This window comes from Pempheris klunzingeri, chromosome 1, assembly GCF_042242105.1.
Source record: "Pempheris klunzingeri isolate RE-2024b chromosome 1, fPemKlu1.hap1, whole genome shotgun sequence".
NCBI lineage: Eukaryota > Metazoa > Chordata > Actinopteri > Acropomatiformes > Pempheridae > Pempheris > Pempheris klunzingeri.
In genome coordinates this window covers 11,535,585-11,563,528 of record NC_092012.1, presented here as the reverse complement: position 1 = coordinate 11,563,528, position 27,944 = coordinate 11,535,585, and the positions used below count along the sequence as shown (strand labels likewise).

Sequence of the window (27,944 nt, the reverse complement as noted above, 5' to 3'; positions counted from 1 at the left end):
TAAGTTATTTTGTTTTGGCCAAATTCATGTCCTGTTCACTTGCCTGACAGTAATCCTGAAGTACAGTGGCCTGGCTGAAGTAAGCCTCCTCATGTATGTCATTGTCTTTCAGGAGAAGACCAACAAGGGCCATATCGTCAGCATATATGAGCAGTGTATGAGCTGTATTGAAAAACAAGCGCAACTGAACAGACCCCATTCATTAAGATTCTCTGCGGTTGGTAAAAATTTTTAAAAAGTTGCTCTAAAACAATATGAATTTGCATAATGTTGAAAGCTGAGCTAAAATCATTGAGAAGAACATGAGCAAATGATTTTGGGTGTTCCGCTATTTGGTCCACTATAGTGAGAGTCTTGTCCTCCACCCCCGATGCGATTTGTAAGCAAATTGTATTGGTTGAGTTGATTCCCTATGGAGGACTTAAGATAAGTGCTACTCTCACCATACACTTAGCTAAAAGTGGAATGTGTGCAACTGGTTTAAAATCTTTAAAAAATGTTGCTACAGAGACTTTAGGAGCAGGTCTTTTTGTGGTTTTGTCATTATTGTGGAATGATTGCTTGAAACACCTGAATGTCAGTCAGTTTAAACTGGTGAGAACATACTTTAAGAAATGTTCCTCTTAGACCATCAGGCCCAGGGGCTATGTTGAGTATGATTTTGGAGAAACGTGGCTATTCGTCTTTCAGACAATTGAATAGGTTCATAGCTACGTATCTGATGGCAGATAGTACTGCATCCGGGTCTCTCACATCATACCTTCAATAGTAGGTGTTTTGGCCATTAACAAATTCACCACAGTCTACAATAAGACTTTGCTTTTTCCTCTCTCTGCCAATGTATGAGAGCTGCACAGTGTTGTGACATTCAATCACTCCGAAGTGGAAAATGACTCGTGGCTCTTGAGGAGGCAAACCCGGGGGAAAAAATGTGACTCCCACAGGGGGATCACAAGTCACTGACACATATCAACTCTCTGATAATGACTGATACGATCATGTGGTTGCATCGCTGTTGACACTGGTATATTTTCTGTTCCAGATCGTTATCATTGTCAAATGCTTATTTTTGTTCACAGTATCTGCAGCTCAAGAAGCTGCATTTTCTTAAGTCAGATATTATTTGTCTTGTTTCTGAGGTTTATAGTTTTGACAGAGAGTTATTGAACAAATATTGCTGCAGCCATGGCAAAGTCCACTCCAAATTATTATTTACACTTTACATCATCAGCCATCTCCTCTAAATTTCAAATTATATGGTTGAAACTCGTAGGAGCATATGATCAGGGTCAAGAGGTCAGTACTGTTTAATTAATCAGACGAATAGGAAGGACATGTGGTGCCAAAAGTAGGTGCCACTCTGCTCAGATGATCCTGCACCACCCTGTCTGGAGTTTAAAGCAACTGAAATAGTAAAGAGCAATATGCAGTCAGTAGCAATTTTGTGGGTGAAAACATCTCGTCAAGTAGAGAGGTCAAAGGAAATTGGCAAGAGTCGTTCAGGCTAACAGGAAGGCCATAAGTACATGAATAAAAGTGCAGCACAGCAGCGAGATGCAGGAGGATGTTTCAGTGCCACATCTTGAACCTTGAAAATGTGTGGGTTGCAGCACCAAAGGACCTTACAAGGTTCCACCGCTGCCAGCTAATGAGAGGGAAATGAGGCCACAGAGGGCATATTCTCTCCAAACCTAGATGATTGAGTGGTGGAAAGCCTTTGCCATTTTCAAAACCCTTGATTTGTATTGCAACATGTTGATGTAGGGTGAGAATTTACTTTAAATGGTATCCCAAATCCATCTTATCCAGTGGTGGTATAACTCTGTGAGTAGTGTTTCTTGGCACACATTAGGACCCTTAATGCCAACTAAGCGTCATTTAAATGCTACACCATTCTCTGCTACTAACCAGGAGCATCCCTTGATGGCCACAGTCTACCCTTTTTCAAAAGGATACTTCCAGCAGGATAATGGATCATGGTACAAAGAACTCATTATCTCTGGGAGCTTCCAAGAAAATGACAGTGACTTCAGTATACTCCACTGGCCTTAACAGTCACCAGAGTTGAAACCTAACAAAGCACCTTTGAGATGGGCTGCAATGGAAGGCTTGCAACTTAAATGCACACAGCAAAGGGCCTGGGCCAGGCTCAGACCCGTACCACTGCAGTAAGGACTGAGCCTTGTGGTATGCGCTCCATGGGGCACCCCTAAAAAGCCAACAGAATTTGACGATGGAATAATCCAATGGTAGTGTGAAAAGAAAAGCAGCAGATCCTCACAGACTAAATGCTGATGTATTATTTACATTTTATTTTGGGATATTTTTGCAGCAAACAGGCCATTAGTTTAGGAGGTGAAAGAGAAGAAACAAATAGTGCCTGACACATTTGACCAAAAGTCTGTGAGCAGGTCTGAAACTGAGTAGAATGGAGAGTTTTACAAAGCATGAAAAGCTGTTTCTTATTCCAGTGCACTGATGCAGAGCTGGAACATGGCAATCATAAAAATATAATTTAAGCTGAAGGATTCTGTATACATTTATTTGAGGCCAGGCAAGAGTCCATTGAGAAACCATGTTTTTAATGATAATGCCCCTACTGCTGCACAATAAATTACAACCACAATTTAAACTCAGAATGTAACATCAAACCTGCCCTCTTCATTCGTGACCACGACAAACATCAAGTTGCTGCAGCAATGTTTCCTGCCTGAATATCAGCCTTTTCCATTATTTCTCATCCATTATCACTGAAGGTCAACACAGAATATCAGTCTGAGTAGATTCAGACACCTTGTTCCTGTTGGGCGACTCAGATTTTCACCGGTTCACCTGACGTGTTTCTGTCAGCAAGTGTGTATGTGAGAGTGTGTGTGTCCATGCATGCTCTGTATAGTTGTGGTTGTGGGTGTGCATACTATTGAGAAAGAGGGTGAGATGAGGGCTTTTGCCGCAGACATACAGTAGATAGTTTTTTCTGCCTGGAAGGGCAGGCAGACAGAGAAGAGGGATGATGGGAGAGCAGTGCGTGGGTCTGCCAGGGCTGCTGATGCACATCTAAGGATGACCTTGTAGGTCTGGGGATGAAGGCTGAGTGAAATTTTCAGAGGACATGAAGAGGAAGGAGGTAAAACCTGCCTGTCATATGTCACCATGCTGACAAGTGGTGTGGGTCATGCAAAGTCAACTTTCATGTCGTCACAAGCTGCAATATAAAGTGCAATGCTGGAAGAAAAGGGGTAACAGATTCCTTGTTGACACCTTGTTGATTGTTTGCATAGGATGATTCATGTTATCATAAGTGAAGTGGATTTTATAACAGTTACAACTACTCTCTACCCACTTCCAAACATAAAATGGTGCTGCATGGTAGCAGAGTTGAATTTCAGAATTGGATATCACTGAGGCTACACCACAAATGTTTTTTTGAGCCATGCTAACTGCGTTAATCCACCACTTTGATTCAGACTGAAAATCTTTAACTGTTGGTTGGACTGCTAAAAGCACAGTTGGCTCATACTCAAGCCCATTAATTGACATAAGCAATCAAACCAACAAACCAGGTCCCCAAGCCAGGTCCCCAGAGGATGAATCCTCCGCACTTTAGTGATCACCATTTTCTCTAGCACCAATATGACACTCACATTTTTAGTTTTTAGAGAACACACACCACTGCACTGGTTTTCCATGTAATGATGTACACACATTCACCCAGATGATAATTTTTTGTAATTGCTGATTTCTTGACTTGATCTAGTGCCACCATCAGGTCAAAATTCCTACAAATCTAATGCCATTCAGTCTCAGCTTTACTTTGTGTTTAGACCCAATTAGCATGCTATACTAAACTAAGATTATACCTGCTAAACATCAGCATGTTAGCATTGCTGACATTAACATTTAACTCAAAGCACTACTCACATATCCATTAGTATGGCTGTAGTCTCTTAAGCCTCTTTCACACATAGTTCCCTGTAAAATACAGGAATAGCCTTTCAGGCACGGCTTGTGATTTTCACAAGTCTCACATGCAGCTACATTCAGGAACATTTCTGTCTTTCCCCTTTGCAAACATGCCATATTAATGCTGGTTTGGGACCGACCAACAATTGTAAACAGGTTTGGCGATACAGATTTCTTTGATTATTGATCCCTGCTCAAGAACATTTCAGGGACTGACGGCATGTATGAAAAAGGGCTTTTTAGTCTAGTTTTTACTTTAAAGGATCATAGTTGAAATTTTACCTAGAGTAAGGATGATGATAGACTAAGAATATCAATCATTACTTGATGAAAAAATATTAATATAGAATGGTGCCCATTATGTAAAAATAAAAAAAAAAATTCAGCAATGGTGGAAATGAAATGCAACCTTCTCAAGAGTCAAGTAAAGCTCATAATGATATGGCCTTCCAAAATTACGTTTCTTTGATTTTTCATTACAATAAATTATAGAAAAGATATTGTGCTGTTTAAATATCTAAGCTTAGAACAGAGAAACTGTGGCCAGTCGATACAGCCTAGAAGGCATCTATTTGGTGCCTCACAGACAGGGAGTAACAGCCAGAGAGACTGTGCGTAGACAGGCAGGAGAAGGAGGCTTAGTGTCAATTGGTTGCCGGGAACATCAGAGAATACGTTTTCTTAATGAAACATTCAGCATCTGTGCTTATTGATAGAGCAGACTTTTGGTAGATGGATTGTGTGTCTGACATGGAGCTGATTATTAAAACAGTTCACACAATGATGTGTGCTTGCCCTTTTCATGGTTCATTAACACAATGAGATGTCCTTCCACATGCAAGCCGCAGCTCATTAAACCGGCCATTAAATCATGCACGGTATGAGAAACTGATTGAAAAACAGGAATGTGCCGTTGAAGATAATGACAACTTACTGTGGTTAAAAAGCTTTGCTTAAAAAAATAGAAAATAAATAAAACACACACAAACACCTGGAAGGGAAATGATAAAGAAAATGCAAGGTTTCTATTATCTTACAATAAAAATGTCATTATGTTTACTGTGGCAAATCAAAAAGCAATTGCATCTTATTTTTATTCAAGCATGGTTTGAGTGAGAGCGGGCAATGACGTTCAAAGCACATACACTTGGTGTGTATTTCATCTGAAACAGAATCCAATCTGAGCTGTGACCATATGTTAATACACAGATATTAATCTTTATGCTTTCATCTGCCTGCTTTGTGGCTTACTTCTGTGAAAGGATACGATTTTCTTATTCGTAAACAGGTGCCAACAAAATCTTAATTTTTTCTGTGTACTTGAGCAAGGTCATAAAACGAAGGAGGGAAGTCTTAAAGTATTTGGGTAGTAGTAGGTAATCTGGGCTGATTGGTTGATCTAGGCTGATTTTATCTATCTATCTATCTATATATATATATATATATATATGGATATATATAGATATATAGATATATATCACTTCATTGCATCAATATTTTCTATTGAAGTGTAAGTATAAATATAGATCCAGACTATCCAGGGCTCCTATAGCCTTATGGTGATTTGGCTGAAACCTGCATTAAGGGGATATGTTAACATAGATGTGGATGCAGAGTCACACTATTTTAGATATCTGTTACCTATACAGTCTCAAATGTGTATTCTAAATGCTAAACCATGTCAGAGTACACAGTTTCATAGAGAGTATTTTTGCTTTATTTACAATACCTCCCAAATTTTAGTCTGATAAAAACAACTACTTCAATAAGTCACTCACATCTATCATTCTCAATAGTTGAAAGCAGGATGAGTTGGAGAAAGGTGCACGATTATCCATATGAGTTAGATGTGCCCACAACAAACGGGGGAGGAATTAATGATGAGTCACAAGAGACTGATTACATAAACTAATCCCACAGTGAAGCTAAAACCTCAAACAATCTGTGGATGAGTAGGAGGCAGTGGGGTTAATATATTGTTTAAGATAGTTTAGCAACTAGGGCACATCAATGTAACCTAGAAATTGAGAAAGCAACATTAATAGAGAGCTCATTACATGTGACACATGAATACAAACATAGGTCTCAAGTTACCACGGAAACGTACAGTTGGCTCATACTACAGCCCATTCATAGCACTGAGGACCAGCTGAAGCCTAAAAATGAATGGGAGATGCCTTTTCTGGTGATGCTGCCAATGTAAGACTATATTAGCAAATTTTTGGTTCTCTGTATTTTCAAGTGCATAATTGTTGAAACCTGCACAGCTAAAACTACACTATGTGGGTTTTTCCTTAGTGTCTTCTAACACTGTCTACCACCAAGACAGCAGGTCTTGGAGAGACCAATGTTGGATTTGTTTCAGACCCTTGTTTCAGCAGTAAAAGTTAGACAGAACAGCCAGCGGTGTTATGAGAAATAGTTCATACATTTTGCCAATAACTACTGAACTGTGAGGTCTAGAAAGAAGTCATTTCCCTCAGGTTTTGGAGCGCTCAGGATAAATCCATTGAATATAGAGATTTTCTTCCTGCCTAGTGCTACAGCAATGTCCATCATTGTGGAGCCTGGTTATTTTCAGGTAGATCAGGTGCCACTTCTACTTTTCTTTCAAAAATGTTTGACTTAACTTCTCAAAACATTTGAGCACATACAAGAATTTGATTTTGAAGCATTAAATAGACACCAAGTTGTACTGTTTCATAAATAATAGACCAACCACTCTACTAGGCATTGAGCCTAGTAGAGTGTTTCCACTGACTAAGAACTTTTTGAGGAACTGATCAGGAAACCTGTGTTTCAACCAGAGGAACCCTGGACTAAATTTAGCTTAGACTGGTCAATCACAGACACTGCAACTGTTCAAACTTATGCACTGCTTCAATGATTGTTGTTGATCAAAGTTAAAACGAAAGTTAGGCTTTGTTTTCCATTTCCCGACTTGTTTTAAAAGTAGAGTATTTAGGTTCACACTGATCATCACCAACATGATAAATTTGCAATTTCTGAATGAAAAAATGTCTACCTTTTTACCTGCAGTTCTAAAAATGTAATCAATGAGGCGGAGGAACTTTTTAAAATAATGCTGAATTTAGACATTCTTGTTATCATGGAATTTGCTTCATAAGCTCTGGTTCCCCCCCCCCCCCACCACCCAATGGCAGCTGGTGTCTTTTCCTGGCAATCTCTGGCAGCCACCTCATCTGTCTGCCCATGACAGGAGCCATTTTACTAATGCACTCATGAATGCTTCGTGTTCCATACAGTGTCCTTGAGGCTCACCTCCACTGTCTCCACCTGCAGTAGAAGGTGATGGACTTTGAGTGGAGATGAGGATTTTCTGCTTCTTGATATCAATAGCTTTAGTTTGGTTTTTTTTGCTTGTACAATGTTAGCTGACAACCAGCAGGGAATTCTGTATGTATTTAGGTGATGCATCTTTGATGTTGCCTTCTTTGTTCCTACAGTTGTCCTGCCTCCAGTCTGTTATGTGGCCTTTTGATAGTTCGACCCCTTCAGCTCCAATTATTCTTCCTCCATTTGCTTCCACCCAGCTACATTTTTCGACTCCAAATGGCTTGCCAGAGTCATTACTGTAGATCTTTGTGTCATTCAGCTTAATGGCTTGCATGTAGACGAGGTGACTGATGGTAGCTCCCCTCATGAACCTTTATCCACCAAGGGTTAAAGCCTATGCATGTCAGTATGGAGTCACTTGTGTGATTGACTCTGCAGCTTTTCATCCACTTGGTTTCCAAGGAAGTCTCTTACTGTGTTGTTGACCTTGTATACTGCAACACTTTCCAAGGCTCCATGAGTGCTGCACTGAGTGTCCTGCATATATACAATACTGGAGCACATCAGAAAATTCTTCACATTAGAGACAAAAACATCCATAACTGATTTTGTCACTTTTTACAGTTTGCTTATAAAATATTAATCTTGCATTCTTGTGCTTGAATTTCCTTTTCATGCTACTTCTCTACAATTGAGGGAAATACTATACTCAATTATTTACATACTCCATGTATTTGTAAATGGTCTGTATTTGTATAGCCTTTCAAGTCATTTTGACTACTTACAGCACTTTCACATTACATCCTCATTCACACATCATTCATTCAGGAGGAATCTTAGTTGGAGGAGACTTTTCTTTCTTTCACAGCAGCAAGTTGCCCAAGTGTTGCCGACATGCTGACTTGGGGATCGAACCACCGACCTTCCGAATGATGGACGACCTACTCTACCTCTGAGCCACAGCCTCCCCAATTAGTTAGTTAGATTAGTAGTTGTACGATTTTACATTCAAAACATGATGTACTTTTATTGATTAAATCAGCCAACAGTACTGTATGTAAAGTACTTTAAATTAGCTCCACCTCACACATTATTGAATCAGAAATATATAACTGGATTATTAAAAACCATTTCTCGTAAAATAAACGTTTCTTTGCTTTACTTTTAGTAGGCTTAGTTGATAATACTTTTACTTGGGTTATATTTTCAGTCCAGGACTTTTACTTCATATGGAGTATTTTCACGTTTACTTAAGACTTCTTCCACCAATGTCTAATCCAGACTGTGCTCGGATTCATCTGTTTCAACTATGAACAGTGACAGGTCTGTCTTCAAATGGTTGGTGCTTTGGGCCTCTGGTAGTGTGTCCAATCCCCCGCTGAGCTTTGCTCATGTATTGACGCACATGTCCAGTTTCAAGACTTTGATGTCTGACAGGAGTTTCCATGTCGGACGGTAGTTGGATGGTGATGATCCCTTGTGGGTGCCTTTCATGATCAATGCTGTCCTGCTTCATAGACAGTCAGAGTGGAGCCTGCTGTTAATAACTGGTTAATTTGTGCTTTCTTCAACCAGAGGGCGTTGATCATTTTAGGACCCAGTTGCTTTTGTAATGGTCATTGGTTCAACATTCTATTTGTTGATGAATGTATATGTTCACCACAGTTTTGCCAAACTGAGAGCAACTTTGGCTTTAGTTTCATGAATTTTGAATGAATTTGCTCTAAAGTGAAAATAACACGCCCAAGATACAATGTGAAGTAATGTGAAATATTGTGGATAAAATACCTAAAATTTTAGATAATATACGTAATTTACTCAACTTTACCTGTTTACGATTTTTTGCACCTAGACTGTATATAAAAAGTGGATGTAGTCACCATTATGTCACCCATTGGTTTGTGGACTGCCGTTTTGAAGCCTCAAATTGAGCATTTTCAAAATCGTCATCTTGGTTCAATGGCCGTCATCATGTTGATTTTTGAGCCAGAAGTAATGCATGAGTTTTTTCCCCTGGTTCTGACTGGTTAGTCACAAGTTAGTCGCACCCTAAAGCATACACTGCTTTATAGTCTATTTTACTGTCAATGGAACAAGAATACAATACAATGTACAAATACTTGATGTACATACAAAATGAACATCATGCTGTATTGAAGAAGATGTGAAACTAACAATTGAAACCATTAAGTCTCTAGGACGTGCTTACTGAGGTAATAAATCAAAAGAGAAGTAAGGTCATTTTCCCATAGACTTCCATACAATCAGACTTCTTTTCTGAGCCAATGGATTCGCCCCCTTGCTGGCCATTAGAAATAATATAAGTTTAAGGCACTCCCGCATTGGCTTCACATTCCAGACCCAGAGGTTACATCCACTTGTTTTATATTCACTTCGTCTATGTTTGTGCAATGGATTTCATTGTTAATACTCAGCATTTACATATCAACCGATATACAGCATTTGACCACAACATTCTACTTTTTGGAAAAGTATTATGTTACAGTCTTCCACAAGTATGAAATGATGAATTACTTATAGTTAGGTGGGTTAATATAATCAAGTAATAAACAGACAGCCTACAAGTACAACCACTAAGACTCACTGGTCAAAAGCTTGAGAGACACGCTGCTGTAAATGATTTTGATCCAATTATTACTGGCACAAAGGACGGCAGGAGCCACAGTAGGTGATCTAATTTGATCTCACACTGTAATGAGGATAAAGATCTTTCTAACAGGCACAGCAACGTATTACAGGCCCTGTTAGAAAAACTACAAATGGCTCCCAGTGATAGGCCTATTACTGTATAAGTCCAACAAAGTGGCCTTGATGTAATTCCCCATCTCTCAGATTGCTCATGTAGAGCTGGAACATATACAACACCGTAAATTATGACAGAAAATTGGTTTTATGAAAGGTGAGCAGACCCCCCCGTTGAATGCTGTCATGCCAAGAGCATCTCAGCATTAGATAGTGGGGGAGATCTACATGCTACACAGTCATTTATCACTAGCCTGCAAAGTAGAAGCTCAAACAACATCAAATACGCTCTTGCAGAGACACCACTAATTAATAAGAGTCATGGTAAAGGAGCCTCTCCCCGTCCCCTCATTGTGCTTACTTGCTAGAAATCGATTTGTGTCTCTCCTGCTGCCACTGTGTCTGACAGATGTCTTTTTGCAGTACAACACTCACGCTCCAAGCAGTCACAGTGTCTGCAACTGAACCACACCAGGCCAGATAAAAGGCATAGAGCTGCCTGTTGGGGTTGGAGCATGAAAAAACCTCTTATTTGTTCTCCACTGCAGGCGTTGTTGACAGGTCACAGAAATCCAAGGGTTATTATTGGATAAAGGAAAGTTGAGAATTTTTTCCTCTTCTTGAATGTACATATTGTAACCTGCCTGGAGCGGAAGTTAAGTTTCTTTAAAAATAGAACAATCTCACCAACTATTGGATTGATGAACTTATGTATAGATATTGATTGTCTCCAGAGAATGAATCCTTATGACTCTTACTTTTTATCTAACAGCACCAGCAGGTCAAATCTATGCAGCAAAATATTTATATTGTTCTTGGATGAGAAATCCAGATATCTTTGATGAATCTTCCTCTGGTGCAACCAGCAGCTTGAGATCTGTGGTTTTGAGAGAAATGTCACTACAACTACCTCATTGCCATATATAGATTGCCATGAAATTTGGTACCAATATTGATGTTATGCTCTAAATGTACCTTAGTAACACCATCATCATTTCAAATACTTTGGTTTATGGCAAGAACTATCATTTCCATCAGCCTCAGATGTACTTTGTTGTAAGTAATAAATAGCAAATGTTAGCACGCTACTTCACAGATTTCCAGATGGGAAACATTGTAAATATTATACTTGCTTAACATCTACATGGTAGCATTGTCATTGTGAGCATGTTAGCATTCTGACATTAGCCCAAAGCAGCATTAAGAGAACAGCTTCATAGTGCACCAGTATTGCGCTTTGTTGGCCCACAGTGGTTCAAATTTTAACCAAATATTTTTTAGGGTGTAGACTTGTTTGTTATTATCTCACAACTGTGCAGTGATTAATAAGCCACTATGGCTAAAATGGCTTTTTTTTTTTAGATGTATTATATTCAAAGCTGAGCTGGACAAGGTTCTGATTTGATTAAACCAGGTGTGTAATTATCTCAGGCTTAATCATACAGTGGGCCTGTAGCAGAGAATTGTCTCATCCCAACAAATACTGACCCTTCGGCTTCATTATAGTATCACTACAATGTCCATCACAGTTAGTAATTATGGACAGTAGCAGGCCAACAAAGTTCATGCCAAAGTGCGTAATGGGCCCACCAGTCTACTAGAGCAGTGATTTTCAACTGGTCTGGCTTGGGGACCCACCATCGCCCCTTAATGACAAGCCGCGACCCAAATCGAGGAACATTTTCAACTTCTCAAATGTATTTAATGAAAAGGTGGAGCAGCTTGAACCTGAGATAGTACAGGGTATCACAGTTTATAAATAAATAAAGAAAAGTCTAAAGTCTAAGTCTAAAGTCTTTAAGTTTATCGTTAAGTTTAATGATAAACCAAAACGACCAGCAGGTGGCGATGCTAGAGAGACACTCAATTTGCTGCATTTTAATTTAAACCAAAAGGTGCATCTTAGGGACACAAGGTTTCAAGAATGTTAATGTAACTGTAGCTGTGATCACCCTGCATCAGTGGATCCACACTGAACAGCCCTGTATTAATAATATTCAATCAGTAGCACTTCATAAGCCATTGATCCGGAGGCTGTTACAACATACAGAACACTAAAGTAACTTCAGCCTTTTACAACAGACTCAACAGTGCTTTCATGCACAAACAGGAAATAAAAAAGTGCAACTGCTGAGAAGTATTTTGAAAAAGACTCAAATTATGTAGTTTTGGCTGAGAATACTCACTCACTGAATCTATGACAACCAACACTGCACTATGGGAAAAATTCAGTTTCTTCAGTAGCAGTTTTTATCCACAAACTCCAAATAAATTAGACAAAAAGTGCAATTCAAGAAGATTCAAGTATACAAAATTAAGTTTTCTTCTGATTACTGTATCAGTAGCTACTGAAAAACATTGTGCTTTGAAGAAAATTACTTCAACCTTTGGTGTAACTCCTCGCTGCACAAAACTGAGGCCTTTGTCCTCCTTTGTCCTCAATGTAAGAAAATCCATATCTCATGTAGTCGGTGTTGTATTTGCGTTTCCACATGCTCAATTAGCATGAAAACAAACTTTGCAGGTCTTCTTCTATACTGTGAAATGGCGGGTGTCAATTAGCATCAGAGGACATTATCGCCACCTACTGTTAAGGAGTGCGAACAGACGGCTGCATTAAGAAATCCCCTTCAGAATAAAAGCACAGGATTTTTTTCTTAACATTTTTTTTCCCAGGCAAAGGCCCGCGACCCACTGAAAACGAGTCCGCGACCCACCAGTTAATCTGTACTAGAGGATACTTGTCAGTCTTCCGCTTGGCATCAAAACTGCACATTCACTTGTTTGTAAGAACGAGACCCATCGGATGATACAAATGACTTTCCCACAGCAGACCAGGGTTTGTTTGCCGTGTTAAACTAAAAAACAACACTGAGTTATTTTAAGTGAAGTAACCTAAATTCACTTCCATAACAAACTACTTGTTTTCATCCAAACTATCATATTTTCCTAAACCAAGCCATGTATTTATTCTGCTTTATTCAGATAGTGCAAACGGGCGATGGATATGTGTTATTGCTACGTTGACAGCAAGATGACACTGACACAGTGTCCTTCTAGTAGGCCAAAGGCTCTGTTAACACTGGGCAGAATGGGCCGCAATACAAAACAGTGTGATCTTGCAAAAGTTTTGGCATAGAGGTGCTAGGTCTAAACAGTTTAGATGTTCTTTTCATACAATTAAGGAAGAGAAGTGTGTGTTTGTTGAACCAAGTGGCAAGTCTGTGAGCAAAAAACAGAGCGTGATGCTGTTTAAATGCTCTCTCTGGTATGTCTTGGATTCCTTATTTCTTTAGTCGGCGTTAACCAATGAGCTGTGAGCAGTCAGTGCACCTCCATGTTGAACAGGGTGCAGTGAATCAGTTCTCTGGGTTTACACAAAAAAAAAAAAAACAGATCAGCCTAATTGTGTTTTTAAAGACAGCGACTCGGCCAGGTTGCTCAGCGATCTGGAGTGCAATGCAGCAAATACTGCCCTCCTGCAACTGCTAAACACTCAGAATTCCTTGAAATATTCCTGAAGGATGAACTGCCCAGATTGTTGCTTCTTGTCACATCGTAGCATTCTCACACAACAGTAATTCTGCTTAATGAGGATAATCCCTCAAATCAGGCTTGTATTGTCAGTATTGAGCTCATCCTGTTTTATTTCCTTATCATCCTGATCTATCGTCAGCAAGTTCTACTGATAAACACCAAAGGCAGAAAGGAGACGGATTATGGATAATTGGAGAGAAAGAAATCGAATTAAATTAGACATGCTGTTTAAGTATCTGAGATGGCAATCTCACTGTACTCACTAACTTTGACAGACTGGCACGCTTGTCATAAAATGGCAGCTGGAAATATATCACAGAGTCTTGTAAATTGCAGACAGTCTCAGGCTTAACTGTATAAACACAGCGAAAATAATGAAGAACACAAACCACCAGATCACATGTTTTTCTCACTTGATTTCGTTTTTGACACCTCTCTCTCACCCTCCCTTTGATTTCATTCACTTGTGAATAATTCCACAACAACAGTTATACAGTTATGTTATTTAAAGTTTTGTTCGGCTCTGTTTGTTGAGCGTGTGTTTGGTGAGAAGTTATTAGCACACTGTTTTATCTCACCTTCATGGATTTTTTTTTTTAAACAGTTCTGTTGTTGCATTAGTTTCTGGTTCTGTAGTTGCTTTTAATATTGTGTTTCTGTCTCTTCAGCTTTCTGTTTTGAAGTTCCGCACCCAGACTGAAATGAAAACCAACAGCGTTCATTAATTGTGCATCACCATCACAGTGATTTGACCTCATGTTAGCCAATTTATCAACTCTGTTGCTACAGTAACTTATATTTTTTCAGACTTTAGTTCAAGCAAGAAACTAAATTAACCGCATTTTCCATCCATGGAGAACAAAGTTATGTATGGACTGTCAAAACATTTGGCGACAGCTCAGTACAGCTGCTGCAGATTTGCACTACTTGTTTGCTTGACTTACTTGATTTAAACAAGTGTGATGATCACAGCGCATCCCACGCACACAAATCCTCTCCATCAGTTCATGTGCTGTTTAGCATATGATGCAGGCAACTTTTAGTGACTTGTCAAATAAAAAAGAAAAAAGAGCTGGTCAGCCTGTTTAGTCTGCCTCTTTCCCTCTTTCTTGAGGAATTATTAGCAACTTTGTTGTCTCATGTTGATCAGTGCAAATTAACAAATTAAAAGAGCACCTGTGAAGTTGATTGCTGTGTCTGCAGACCCAAACATAAAGCATACGGTATGTGGTAGTAGGTGGGCCTCATCTAATATGAACTTGTCAGAGGACAGAGGGAAGAGTAGAGAGACATGGACGCACGCAACAGGTGCCATGAAATTATCACAAAATACGTTGTTCGTACATGCTCTCTTAGAATGACACACAAAAACATCTTCTAAAACAAACATCTGATTCCTCTGTCAGCAGTATGACATCTGTTCATGCCTTGTTAAGCACACAAATTTGTATGAGAAATAGTCTTGTGTGAACAGCAATTACCAAGTGGATATTTGTGACAATTTGTGACAAGTATCATGGGAATGGTCGAATGAGGCTTCAAGACGTGTTTATTAATCTGCGGCATGCATCGGTAGAGTCTGATAAGTGATAGTGGTCTATGTTGGTTCCAAAAAAATAATGATGAGGATGATGCAGAGGACAGAGAATGGGTTGCTTGTTTAACTGTGGCCTTTATTCACCCCTACAGCCTGAAGAAGTGTTTTTGGATTAAACCTCCTACATTTAACTTTCTGTCTAAATATTATCTGCAGATAAGCACACAAAAAACATTAGATGGGCTGATTTGATTTGCTTTCTAAAGGTTGGGTCCAATTACAACAGGAGTCAAGGCAGTATTTTCCTTCAGTATGATTTTTTTTGGGGGGCTTTTTATTTCTGTTCATAAAATATAATGGATAAATACTTACAGTAAGTATTTGTCGTACTTTCAATCTGCTTCGCATTGTGTAAGAGCAAGTAAGTAAGAGAGAGCAATAAAACATTATGTTTTTGGCGCTATCCATTTAATTTTATTACAACAATAAACCCCGAGAAAAATACCTCAACTAAATGACAAAAAAAAACCACAAGAAATTGCACAATCCTGCAGGGACTGACCAGAGGGCTGGTTCAGGTGGGGAATTCTCTGCATTTATGTGAGGGTCAGGCAGTTGACAGAGGTCACAACAGACACTGGACCATAAATATGAGAGACAGGCTGATCTGGCCTATGACAAGGAAAGGGCGGCTCTACTGTAATGGCTGATAAATGTCAGAGCCTCCCTACAACCGCAGATGAGCGATTGTTAAGCAGCTTCCCAGAGCTTGAGCCGCTAAAGCCTCGAGACAGACTGACAAGCAGTAAAGGAAACATTTACACGGGTAGAACGGCTTGTTTGGATGACCCTCCTTCCTGGCTGTCGCCGTAGGCAAAACGAGAGAGGTGATTAATCAGGTTGTTAGCATGTTTGATGGAGAGTAGAGGAGAGAGGAGAGGAATCCATGTGCTGAGAGGAGCAGAGAGGAGAGTGTGAACGGTAGCAAAACGAAGAAAAGAGCTTCCAACACTGTGATTCATCAGGGGTTACTGATCCTCTGGGGAGCAATAATTTTTAAAGTAACGGGCCTTGATTGCAATAATGTCCCCATAGCAACTATTATGTTTAATGACTATTATTATGGCTGTCATAAAATGGAGACTGGAGCAAGCCTTATTAAAATATATTATAATGCAACTGCACCTTTGAATGTCTTGACTGATCAAAAACCATTTAACTTAAATTGACCAATTCTGCAACTTTAAAACATGTACAGTAATAAGCAGAACTTAACACATGCACATACATTTGTTTTTGCTTGTTATGGTATTCTTATTGCTGTTATTTTGTCTGTGTTATATGTTTTGACACCTCTATGTGTTGTTTAAGTTTATTACACACAATTTATGATTTGTCATGAGTGACAAATACTGAATAAAGATAAAAATTCAAAACACAAAATATGTAATACTAAAGGCAATTATATATTCAAACTCGCATCCAAATTTAAACCATCACACCCAATCATATGCAATGTAAATGCTCAGTGCCTCAAATGTGATATCTTGCCAGCTCCTCAGGGCAAAATATGGGTGCTTGAGTAATGACTGCTGGGTAACAATGTCTTCGCATGGTTAATTGGTTAATTGTTCACTAAAATCACAAAAAAAGATGAGACTTACATTTGGAGACTCTGGGGACTTTCCTCATTTTCTCACCACCGCCTGAACCACCACAACCGTCCTCATCATCACAGTCGCCGCTGTAGCGTCCCTCTGCATCTCCACTTCCTGTTTCAATCTGGTCCAGTGACCCCAGTTTGGGAATGGACTTTCCCTGCAACAGCTGGTGGTAAAAAAAATAATAAAAAAAATGTTAGCTTAATAAATACACATTTTTATTAGAAGTAAATTGGTTTAAAGCAGTTTTAACTCTGACTTCATGTGGCCATACTTAAAAAGTTTCTGTATTGCCTGCTGCAAGAAGCATTATATCTACATTATATGTATATTCACATTCAATATTCACAGGCGTGAACAAGGTCCTCACATGGCAAGGACAGTGTAGAATATTCCTGCAGAAAATGAACAGAAAATGCAAAATAGCTGCTGAATATGCTGCTAATCAGCCACATTGAATCTACAGAACGACTGCACTGCAATTGTCCTTTTTAATAATAATAAAAAAAACTCTACCCAGATTTGTGCTTCATCCTGATGTTTCAATATTATTTGCTAAAATGGTTTCAGTATTACAAGTATATAGTTAAATTCCCTTTTTGTTGTTTTTTCAAGCTAAAATAATAAGCCTAAAATACTGTATGCTGGTGAATAAATGTTTAGCAAACTGAGCATGAGCATCACCAATTCTCCCAATTGCCACCACCTACACACTGTTGAATGAATCCATAGTATGAGTTACAAGACTATCACCCCTTTCAGCTGCAGTGGCCTGCAGGGCAGCTAAACTTTCTGCTGTATTGCTGTGCAGCAGAGTCTCAATCAAAGACTTTGTGAACTCGATATCAGGGGAAATGCATACGCTAATTGGCTCATTTAAATTCATGGTGCGTCATTGGAAACAAGAGAGACTGCTTTGTGTTGATCAGAAAGGTAGTGTCTATGCTAATTAGTTACTGTTGTGGTTCAGTGCAGGGGAGCTAAAGTGCCAGGGTTACTGCCATGGCTGAGCTGGGACATATCTATGTTGGTAATTAGCCTGTCTGCGGTCTCTGCTCCTCAATGGTGACAGGTCAGAAGATGGAGAATATTGAGAGTTTGGGCAATCTAAGCGCTCCAGCCATGTGTGTAATTGGCATGATTTTCTTTCCATTTATGTCAAAAATCTGACCAAACTTTTAATAATTATGTGGAATAATGAGTTTCTGTGGTGCCTCAGATTACCCTGGTCTGGGAGTTTGACTGAATGTGAACTTTGCGCTTCACAGTTCAGCAGGTAGAGCACTGCTCGTGGGCTCAGTATGTTCAGAGTTCAAAGGCGGCTGACTCCGAACCCCGTTTACACAGGAAACAGCATCTTGCAATAATTATTCAGCATGAGATGCCAACCTGATATTCAAGATTTACTTACTTATGTGAAGGAGGTTAGAGGTTGAGATGACTGTATAAATGACCATGTGTATACACAAATGTGTGTGTGATTAAGGGGAAAAGGTGCTGTTTTCTGTCACACCTGAATATTGGACCCTAATAAGGGAGGAATATCATGTTTCAAAACCAACTAAAAAAAAAGAAAATTGAAAATCAGTGTTTGAAAGCTTGAAATCTAATTTTAGCACGATTGAACCAAAGTTTTGAAGGTTTGAATGCTTTGGGGGAAAAAAATGTAGTTTCTACAAACATTACTTTGTATTTTCACCATGTTTCTCCAACATACTTTCTGAGTTTCACATTTGTCATTGTTCTCCCAGTGTATTGGTTTGTTTTTTTCAGGTTTCAAACCCTGTAAATGGTTTTCTGAAATCTGCAGTGCATACATTGTGATACAAATTTGAAAGACTGAAACTCTTAATATAATATAGTATACAATGTATAACTAATACTACAGCCATTCATAGCAATCATCTACAATTATAGAATATACAATTCTGACAACATTTTTACTTGGAAACTTTTCACTTTTCCGTGAATGTGGTTGCTCACGGGACCGTCCAAAAACAGATTTGAGGCTGCTGACCTGTCGTGTCAACAAACCATGCACACTTTTCTTCTAGCTGACAGCGAGTCAAGGGAAGAGTCTCTCAAGTGCCGGCAGAGTGCCACTCAGCACGGCCGCTATGTGATGGGTGCCACTCACCTGCCATTGTCAGCAACTGCACTCACCGTCTCTTAGGGTCATTGTAACAGTTAATAGCTAGACTGGATATCAATTACAGATATACATAATTTAACTCTCCCTGGTCAAAAAGAACATTTCAGATATCCACAATAACATTCTTGCTATCCACAAATCACGTCACTTTTGCCAATCAGGTGTATTTAGCTTTCGATTTCAGATATCCACAGTGTAATTTTTGATATCTAGAATCAACATTCTGGATATCTGAAAAAGAATACTTATTGGGAAAAACACTCCAATTTCAGATAACTGTAATCCAATTGTTATCACCATTTACAAGGTTTCAACTCAAACACTAAATGCTTTTTCAGTCTATCAAAACACTATGCAAGCCTTCAAAAACTGTCAACTCACGTTTCAACCTTTCCAAGCTTTTTTTTTTTTTTTTTCCAGTTTCTTAATATGACATGATATTCATCACATCACTTGATTACATGATTTAAGTTCATGTCTCAAGTCACAACTTTATTGTCTAGAAAACTGGTGCATGGTGAGAATCACGGGAGACTTGGCACATTTTGTAAACTATTGACATGATAAAAATGCATATTTTCCCAGTTCACTCCGACAAATTGGAGGAACAGGAACCAAAATTCAAGGATAAAGCTCGCAATATTCTATATTTTTCTTAATGTCAACAAAACCCATAAAAAGATCAAGATAACAATGAACTGGTGTCACTAACAAGCGTTGCCTGTGTAGCCAAAGCCTGTTATAGCCTATTCTCTGTGCTGTAGACCTTTAATTGCTTAATTAAATTACTGTTCTGCTCCTGGAAATACTCACCAGTGCATCAAATCCACAGCTGAAACTAGTGCCCAACAAATGTACTCGTGTATGCCATTTTGAGTTACATTTGCAAAAAATACCCATCTTTTTATGGAAATGGAAAAGTATGAAAGATGTGCATCTTCAATAGGAACTATTGTGCTTCAGGCTAAGTGCCACGGATGAGGTAAAGAAGTCTGAAATTACTGGGAGATGGACTAACACATTGTTGGTTTTAGACAATAAATTGACTCAAATGAACGCAGCATAGATAGTGATAATGTAACTTCATGGATGGTAAAATTTGCTTTCACATCCACAACAAGCAAGTTTTAAAAGAAAACCCAAACGTGTGATTTGTGTGCTCACTAACTGATGACATGATTTGTATCAAACAGTAGCAATTCATTAATCAAGTCTTGTTAGCTCATGTCATATCACAGCGAACTCATTTGTTCCAAAACTGAGGAAACACTGTTCATGTTTGACAAAGTCTGTCAATCAGCAGGTTATTCTTTTACTCTTCAGGACCAGGAGAGTAATCTGTGTTTGACTATGTTGAACAGCTGTACCGCTCTTTCATACAATGGCACACAACGACACACTGAGGCAAGCTTGAATAGGCTAACTGTGTTATTAGCCACACTTCTGTAAATGACATGAAGCTTTATCCAACACTGGAGGCGTCTAACACCGGCTGTGAGACAGATGCTCTTATTCGTTCAATGTATCTACAGGTGAGAAACTGCTCTGAGTGGGCACCCTTGGGCAGACCTGTGGCTATTATTGCAGTGTTTGGAGAGCACCAATCACTCTATTCACAAAAAAAACTGCCCACACGCTAATGAACTGTGCACATAGACTGAATTATCTGAACACAGTGATCCCCTACTAATTAATAATTTTCTTTTCATTTAAAATTGCTGCACCAATTAAGAGCAAACAACAACTTTTCTGTCAATCCTTAAAGTTTCACAGTACACAAGCTCAATTAAGTTATACTAAACTCTATATGCTCCAACATTTATTTGACACACATTCAAATTTAACCCCAATGGGATTCTATCATTATCAAGAGGCGGAAGTTATGGTGGCAGCAATTCTAGAAGAAAGTGAAAAAAGTGAATTGTGTGCATTTGAAAACTCCAGAGGAGAACTCAAGCCCTTTTACCAGGACTTCTTAAGGTAGAAAATTAATATTAGGATTACTACGTCATGATATAGTCTGTAGAATCCCAGTTCATTTGTTGGATTTTGTGCCGCACGTCACTCTGCAAAAACTTGTGCATTAAGTCTGAAACTGTTATAACACAATATCTAGTGGCTTGTGGCTTCGTGTACAAGTAGGTTACAATAGCTTATCTATATTATCCCTGTGCTGATCCACCTCTCGACTATGTAAAAAGTAAAGTGTTGAGTAAATGCACAGGCAAATACCATGATGGTAACCACAGCAACTATTAAGCAGTCAGTAAACATTTGATCAGCTGTCCTCCGGCGTTAGTGTTTGATCAATGGCAGGAAAAACACTCGGGAGGAAACTGCTGAGTCTCTGCTGTTTACTACTAAGGGTAAACAAGCAATGGCTACAGGAGGTGAGTGAGGAAGCAGCTGAAGTAGGGGAAATTAGGCAGGTGGCTGAACAACATGCAATATAAACAAAAAATTATTTTCACCGTTAGGAGAAGTGGCCAATGCGGCCCAATGTGTAGGAGGGAAAAACTATCTATTGCATCCTCACAGAACTGCTGCTGTAGACTGCTGTGGACTTGAAATCACTCACTGATCTTTTAGAGTGATGTATCTTGTTGACATATTTGTTGTTTACATGCATTCTTGTCTTCCCTGTCTTTGGTAATTTCCGATCTCCACCACCAAAGACAGCTCTGGCTGCCTGACGTGTTTTATAAATTTCTAAAAACACTGCTGTACACACTGCAAACTTCACCTCAGGAACCTCAGGAAATCACAACAAAGACTATAGTTTGCGAGGGGTCTCAAAAGGTTTGTCATTAGAACTGAGGTTTAGCTTAACTTTCATTCCCGCACCATAGAGAGTACATTCTTACAGGCTGCATATATGGTTTGGCAGATTTGACTGTACAGGACTGGAAATGACAGCAGAATGCTATAAAGCTAGCATCAAAAATGTACTGGCACAGACCTCCTACAGCTGTATGATATCTCCATTACCCGCTGTATAAGGAAAGCCCAAAGCATCATCAAGGACACCAGTCATCCAGCCCACACACTACTCTCACTGCTGCCATCTGGAAAATGCTACCAGAGCATTAAATCATGCACCAACCGTTTCAGAGACAGTTTCTTCCCACAGGTCGTCAGAGCAATGAATAGTAGCCTCACACACACGAATATGCAGACATAGACAGACACTAAAACTGTGTCTATAATGTGTATAGTTCTGTTTATTGTGTATTTTCTGAGGTGTCAATTATACCATCTTTTATGCTTTTCTTTTCTTGTTCAAGGTTGAGTGTGCCACGGTGGAACAAGTTTCTTTTTCTTTCTTTTTTTTAAACACAGATGAACTTGATAAGAGGCATCTGCCTCTGGAGTTAAAATGAAGCAGGTGAAGCTAAAAAATAAGAGTAATTAAACTCTACATTGTGTATTTTTTTGGCTGTAAAGGTTTTGGTTTGACCTCTAAAGAGAGTTATTAAAAATATTAAAGCATGCAATTGTTTCAGCATTTCAACAACAATAATAATACAGCAGATTTAAACAAGTAGAAAATCTCACTGCACTACCGCCACTACTGCTTGAAGCTGTCAACTCCAATTCATGACCTCAAGCCATTAAGGCAAGTACTTCAGCTGCGTTTACAGTAATGGAATAAGGTGATGGCCATGTTACTCTGTATCTTGTAGATTTAAGGGCATTATCAGTAGATTTATCCTCCTCCACAACCATTTCCCACCATAGACATTCCCCACCATAGACAAAAACAAGTCTAGTCCCCCCCCAAAAAAACTGCAAAGAATTCAAAGTTTCAGGCTAACTGTCAGTGACAAGTAATAGCAGACATTTATAGTCAATTAAAATGTACACAGTGCAGATAATGTGTAGGATACATCTCCTAAAGAGGTGTAGGATGTCAAGTAGCAAAATGAATTACGCCTTCAGAGATCCAGGAGATGAATCAAGCTGGATGTGGATTTTAAAGCTCATCAGTATTCTCTTTGAACACATTCTTCTATATGTAAATAGAGGGTGGAGGAGAGATCTTACAATGATCATATTTTTCAGTCAGATGAGAAAAGTGTCAGGATGTGAGTTGGCTCTCATGACACACACTGTCATTTTCCATCTCTCTCAATGCACCAGCAGCACTGACAGGGTGTTTGTCTAGGCCAAGTGCAGCAGCAGCACAGAGGCAGAAGGTCAGTGAGCAAGAGGCCAGAGAAATTAGAATATAATGAGAATTTCTGAATAATACCATCATTCAAATTAACCCCATGTCCTATGACCCAACATTATTTGCACAAAGCCTTATTGCTATCACTATTGTTCAAAGACTATTAAAAACACATCAATGAGCAACAACTAAGCGCTGGTTCTTATCACGATGTACATGGACACTGCACTTAAATCTGAAACATTCCCACACACAAAGCCATGCTGCCATAAATACTCACTAAACAATACAAAAAAACAATACAAATGCGCATTAATCCACGGTTGAAAATAGTCCCCTACAAATACAGTCTTTATGTTTGTTTGAGTAACGTTTACTAAAAAAAAACCCAGCACCCAGCTGTTACAGGAAATGACTTAGCTTTCTTTTTGTTTTTTTGTTCCTTAACTGGAACGACTGTAACAGTCAAATGTTTATGATGTCATCTCCGCATTTAGCAGCACAACAAATAAAATGTGAATATATTCTGAGTGCTAATCCTTTGGACTAAGAGGAGAAGGGGTATGAATAATTTACAAGCAAAACTGCTGGTCAACCACCACATCAATGACTGGTAAATAATTCAGCCTGCAGACTGGGTGAGGGGCTGCTTGCTCCTGATTTTGATTGAGAGACACAGGGACAGGGCCTACTTATAGATTCTTGATGGGTTTTAACACATCAAGAGGAGAGGACAGGCCAGGAGGAGAGGAGCCAACAAATAATTCATAGGAAAGAGCTGCTGATGAGCAAGATGATGAAATCTAGAGTTTGTACGTTCAGATTGCATGATGAATTTGTCAATAGCTGCATTGCTGTTTTGTGTTTTCCCGCAGTCATGGCTGTGGAATAGTAATGATACATTTCCATTTGGTTCAACTGGGAGTGCTTTCTGCACTTCAGTTAGTCAAGGTCAGGGGCAAATAAATGGAAATAGTAAAGAACATTTTTGATATGTAGATGAAAAACATGAAAATCAACATTTGCATGGACACATCATTCTTATCCTCATAAAAATGCCCAACAGTGGCATCTTTAAAGGTAATAGAATTTCACCTTTTGCCTTCATCCATTTTTTAATGTATACATCCCTCTTTCTCCGCAGTCAGGCAATCCAGGCCATTCATGCACATATATTTTAAGCTAAGTTTCATCATATTAATGAAGTGCACCAATATCATGGTGATTTATAGAAGTAATATACTGTGTAGTGTACATCCAGATGTGCACACAGTCATTCACGTGTACAACTGAATGAGTGTGTGCACTGGTACATGTAATTGATGTTTCTGCCGGTCATAAACTGAGCTGCCAATAACCTACCCCACACATACACACACACACACACACACACACAATACGTCCTCCCCTGTCGTCTAGTATTTAGCAATAAAACATTAAATAAATTAAACACATTTCAATTTCAAAGAATTATCGCTTAACACCGGCTGTATTTTAAAACTGAAGGTGGCCCACATATCCCCCCCTTAAAGTCCCAGTTTCCAAACAGCCACATTGTCAGAGAATTACATGATTACCACTTCCGGCCATGTCGTCTGTTCAGCTTGTTTTGTGCCTCATAACATGTGAACAACACCTTTAAAAACAGCAGAGGGACAAAATGTGACAGTTGGAAATTGAAATGCTTTGAAATTCAGGTCATACACACAGGCACACACTTCACCAGCTAATGAGATGCCAATCAGAACTATTTGCAAATCAAGTCCCAATGAGATGATAATGCAAAGTAGATTCAAGGACTGTGAACACACAAGCTGTTAAATGAATAATACCAGATGTATAATATAAAAGACCTATAAGTCCTCAACACAACACCACTTGTAAGATGTAGCTTTCCTCTTTGATGACTTCAAGCATTAAAACACACATAATTTCTATAGTTTTCCTGACTCTGTATCCATCTTTCCATCTATCCAATAGAATTAAAATGTTCTTTGTAAAGCTCAGTGATATTAGGACGAATGTTAGAATTCTTCCAAACAGTCTGTTGATACTCTGCAGGAGTGATTGGGAGAAAACAGTCAACAATAAATGATTAATGAAATCGGTTAATTATGTTACTTATGAGGCTCAAAAGCAACACAACAAAAGACTTCATTTTGAGAATCATTTGACCCAGAGATGGAGTGTAATTTGGCTTTATTCAAGACATTGCCATGACTGGTTATTTGCAATTTGCATTCCCATAAAACCCAAACAAAATATTGGAATGGTCTGGAACAGCTGATCATCTGATTACAAGATCTGGATGGCTACCAATATGACTACATTCAAAAACAGACAAGGTTCACTAGTTACCCTACTAAACAGAAACAGTATCTTTATTTTTATTTCATCTGCAGATGCTGCAGGCAGTGCTGGCACAGGCCATGAGGATTTGGCGAAAAGCACTTGTGCAGAAGGGCAAATGTTGAATTCCAACACAAGTTAACTAGAAAATCTAACTTTTGAGGAGTCTCTTTTTTACAGACCCTGCTTTTTGAACACCAAGGAAGACATCCATCATGTTTAGTCACTTCTGAACAAGATTTTACACTGCTAGTGAGTCAGAATGCAGCCAAAGTAAATGCAAAAGCATGGACTTAAATTGTAAGGTTGTTACCAGTGTTTCCAGAGTTTACCATGAATCACTGAATGTGGATTTGATGTCTCTATGAGCTTGCTGGACCAAGAGATGTAAAATTCTTTCATTTATTATCATTAGTAATTATTCTACGTGCTACAGTATCATCAACTTTAAAAGTATAAGTTGTTTATTTGTCATCCACATGCAGAGTATATGGGAACGAAATGTTGTCCAAGGTGCGAACAGAGAAAATACAAGATAGCCATTAACATACCACACAAAAAAATACAAATTAAAAAAAACACCAGAGAGGTGGTCTATGGCATGGTGCGACTACTGGCATTAAAAGTGCAGAGTGCACAGTGTCGTATGTAAACATGGTGGATATTATGAAAGTTTAGTAGTAATGTAGTTTAGTTGCTTAATTGCCCATAAATGTACATTTCAAGAACACAGAGTTGCAGTCCAGGCGCTTATGTGGTAGAAGGTGGTATGGATGGGCAGTGGTAGAGTGGCTCTTCTCTGTAGCCTCAGGAAGTGGAGGCGTAATTGTGCCTTCTTGGCTGCAGAGTTGATGTTGTGAGATCAGGTGAGGTTGACGGAGATGTTCACATCAGGAAACTTGGTACTATTGACCCTCTACCCTGTTGAGCCACTGGTGAACAGTGGAGAGTGGAGAGTCAACCTACTGAAGTCAGCGACCATTTCTCTTGTTTTGGCTGCATTGAGAAATAGTACACAATGTTTCATCATTAAATTCTATTCATCACGCATTTGAATACTGAAGTCTATGCATTCTTATTTAAGAGTCCTTAATGTCCAGGTGAGATAGGGCTGAGTGCAGGGAGTAGGAAATGGCGTCATTAGTGGAGCAGTTATGGCGGTATGCAAACTGGAGAGGGTCCAGTGAGGTGTGGAGGGTAGATTTGATTTGTTTCATGACTGGCCGTTCAAAGCACTTCATCATGACATAAGTCAGTGCCTCAGGTCTGTACTCATTGAGACTTGTCACACTCGACTTCCTCAGCACTGGGGATGATGGTCTTTTTGAAGCCTGCAGGGACGATGGTCTTGGCACAGGGAGATGCTGAGATGTCTGGGAGGACGTTTGCCAGCTGCTTAGCACAGTGCCTGAGCAGTCCCCCCAAGGGGGAGGGGCTGTCTTACACGCCGGTGTGTCATTCTGAGATTCAAACCATGCATAGGAGTCATTAAGTGTTTCAGAGAAGCTGATGTTGCTGCTGGTGATCTGCGGTATGCTCTTGTAGTCTACTAAGGCCTGGATGCCACATGCACCTAGTGTCTCTGGTATCAGAGAGGGCGTCTTGAATCTTCTGTTCATCCTTGCATTTTGCTTTTTTGATGGCACGGACGCCCACGATGCTTCTGACAGTCACTCTATTCACAGATATGAGGGTGGTGTCTTATCCTCCTGGCATGGCATGGACCTCAGCCGTCTGCCACGGCTTCTGGTTGGCACGTGTGGTGATGGTCTTCACAACTACTGGCATTAAAAGTGCAGTGTGCACAACCATATGTAAACATGGTGTATAGTGTAGAATTGATTATGAATAGATAATGAAGCAGTCAAAAAGAAGGATAAAAGTGGATAAGCAATGTGGTTATCTTGGTCTTCACAACAGTGAATGCACTTCAATGCACTTCTGTGCACTCCTCTACAGACATGTGCTGGCCATGGGTAGCTGCCTTCCTGAAGACGTTCCTGCCCGTCTCAACATATTGGTGTACACTAAATCCAGCATGCTTTCTCCCCTTGTGGCAAAGTTCACCTGTAGTCTTTAGGTTAGCATTCACTGATGGTGCCTCAGAGCTTACACGGCTACACGCCTTAGTGCTGGGGGAAAATGTACACAGCCATTACAGTAATGATAGTAATGACTGAATGAAACTTACAAACATTGATTTCTCAGCTAGTGCTTCAAGTGATCTGGGAGAATATTTTATCTAAAGCAATTAAAGTTTTTGGTTCTTCATCGTCATGATAATTACTCATGTATTTTTACAGTAGCACGTGTGGAAAGACTAGTTGTTGCAGCTAAAATTGCATCATCAACCACATAACACAAAACTGACTCGTGTTGCATTTTATTGTGTTTAATCAAAGGCAGAATGTGTGGGACTCGATGGTTGCAGTCTGTAGACACAACGTTCAAATTTGCCCCCTCTTCCCTGGCTTAACACCTCCTCTTGGATGTGTGCTTACTATTGCCACGTTT

General features: G+C 39.3%; 2 protein-coding genes across 2 annotated transcripts in view; both read right to left on the bottom strand.

Moving 5' to 3' along the window:
* The window catches only part of blzf1 (basic leucine zipper nuclear factor 1), a 160,835-nt gene that overhangs the window by 14,581 nt on the left and 118,310 nt on the right, over positions 1 to 27,944 (bottom strand). The gene's annotated exons all lie outside the window — the stretch shown is intronic.
* gpc5a (glypican 5a) overlaps positions 1 to 27,944 on the bottom strand; it is a 118,485-nt gene that overhangs the window by 30,350 nt on the left and 60,191 nt on the right. The window contains exon 8 of the mRNA XM_070833285.1: positions 16,762 to 16,924. Coding sequence (XP_070689386.1) covers positions 16,762 to 16,924 — 163 coding nt within the window. The remainder of the gene's footprint in view (positions 1 to 16,761; positions 16,925 to 27,944) is intronic.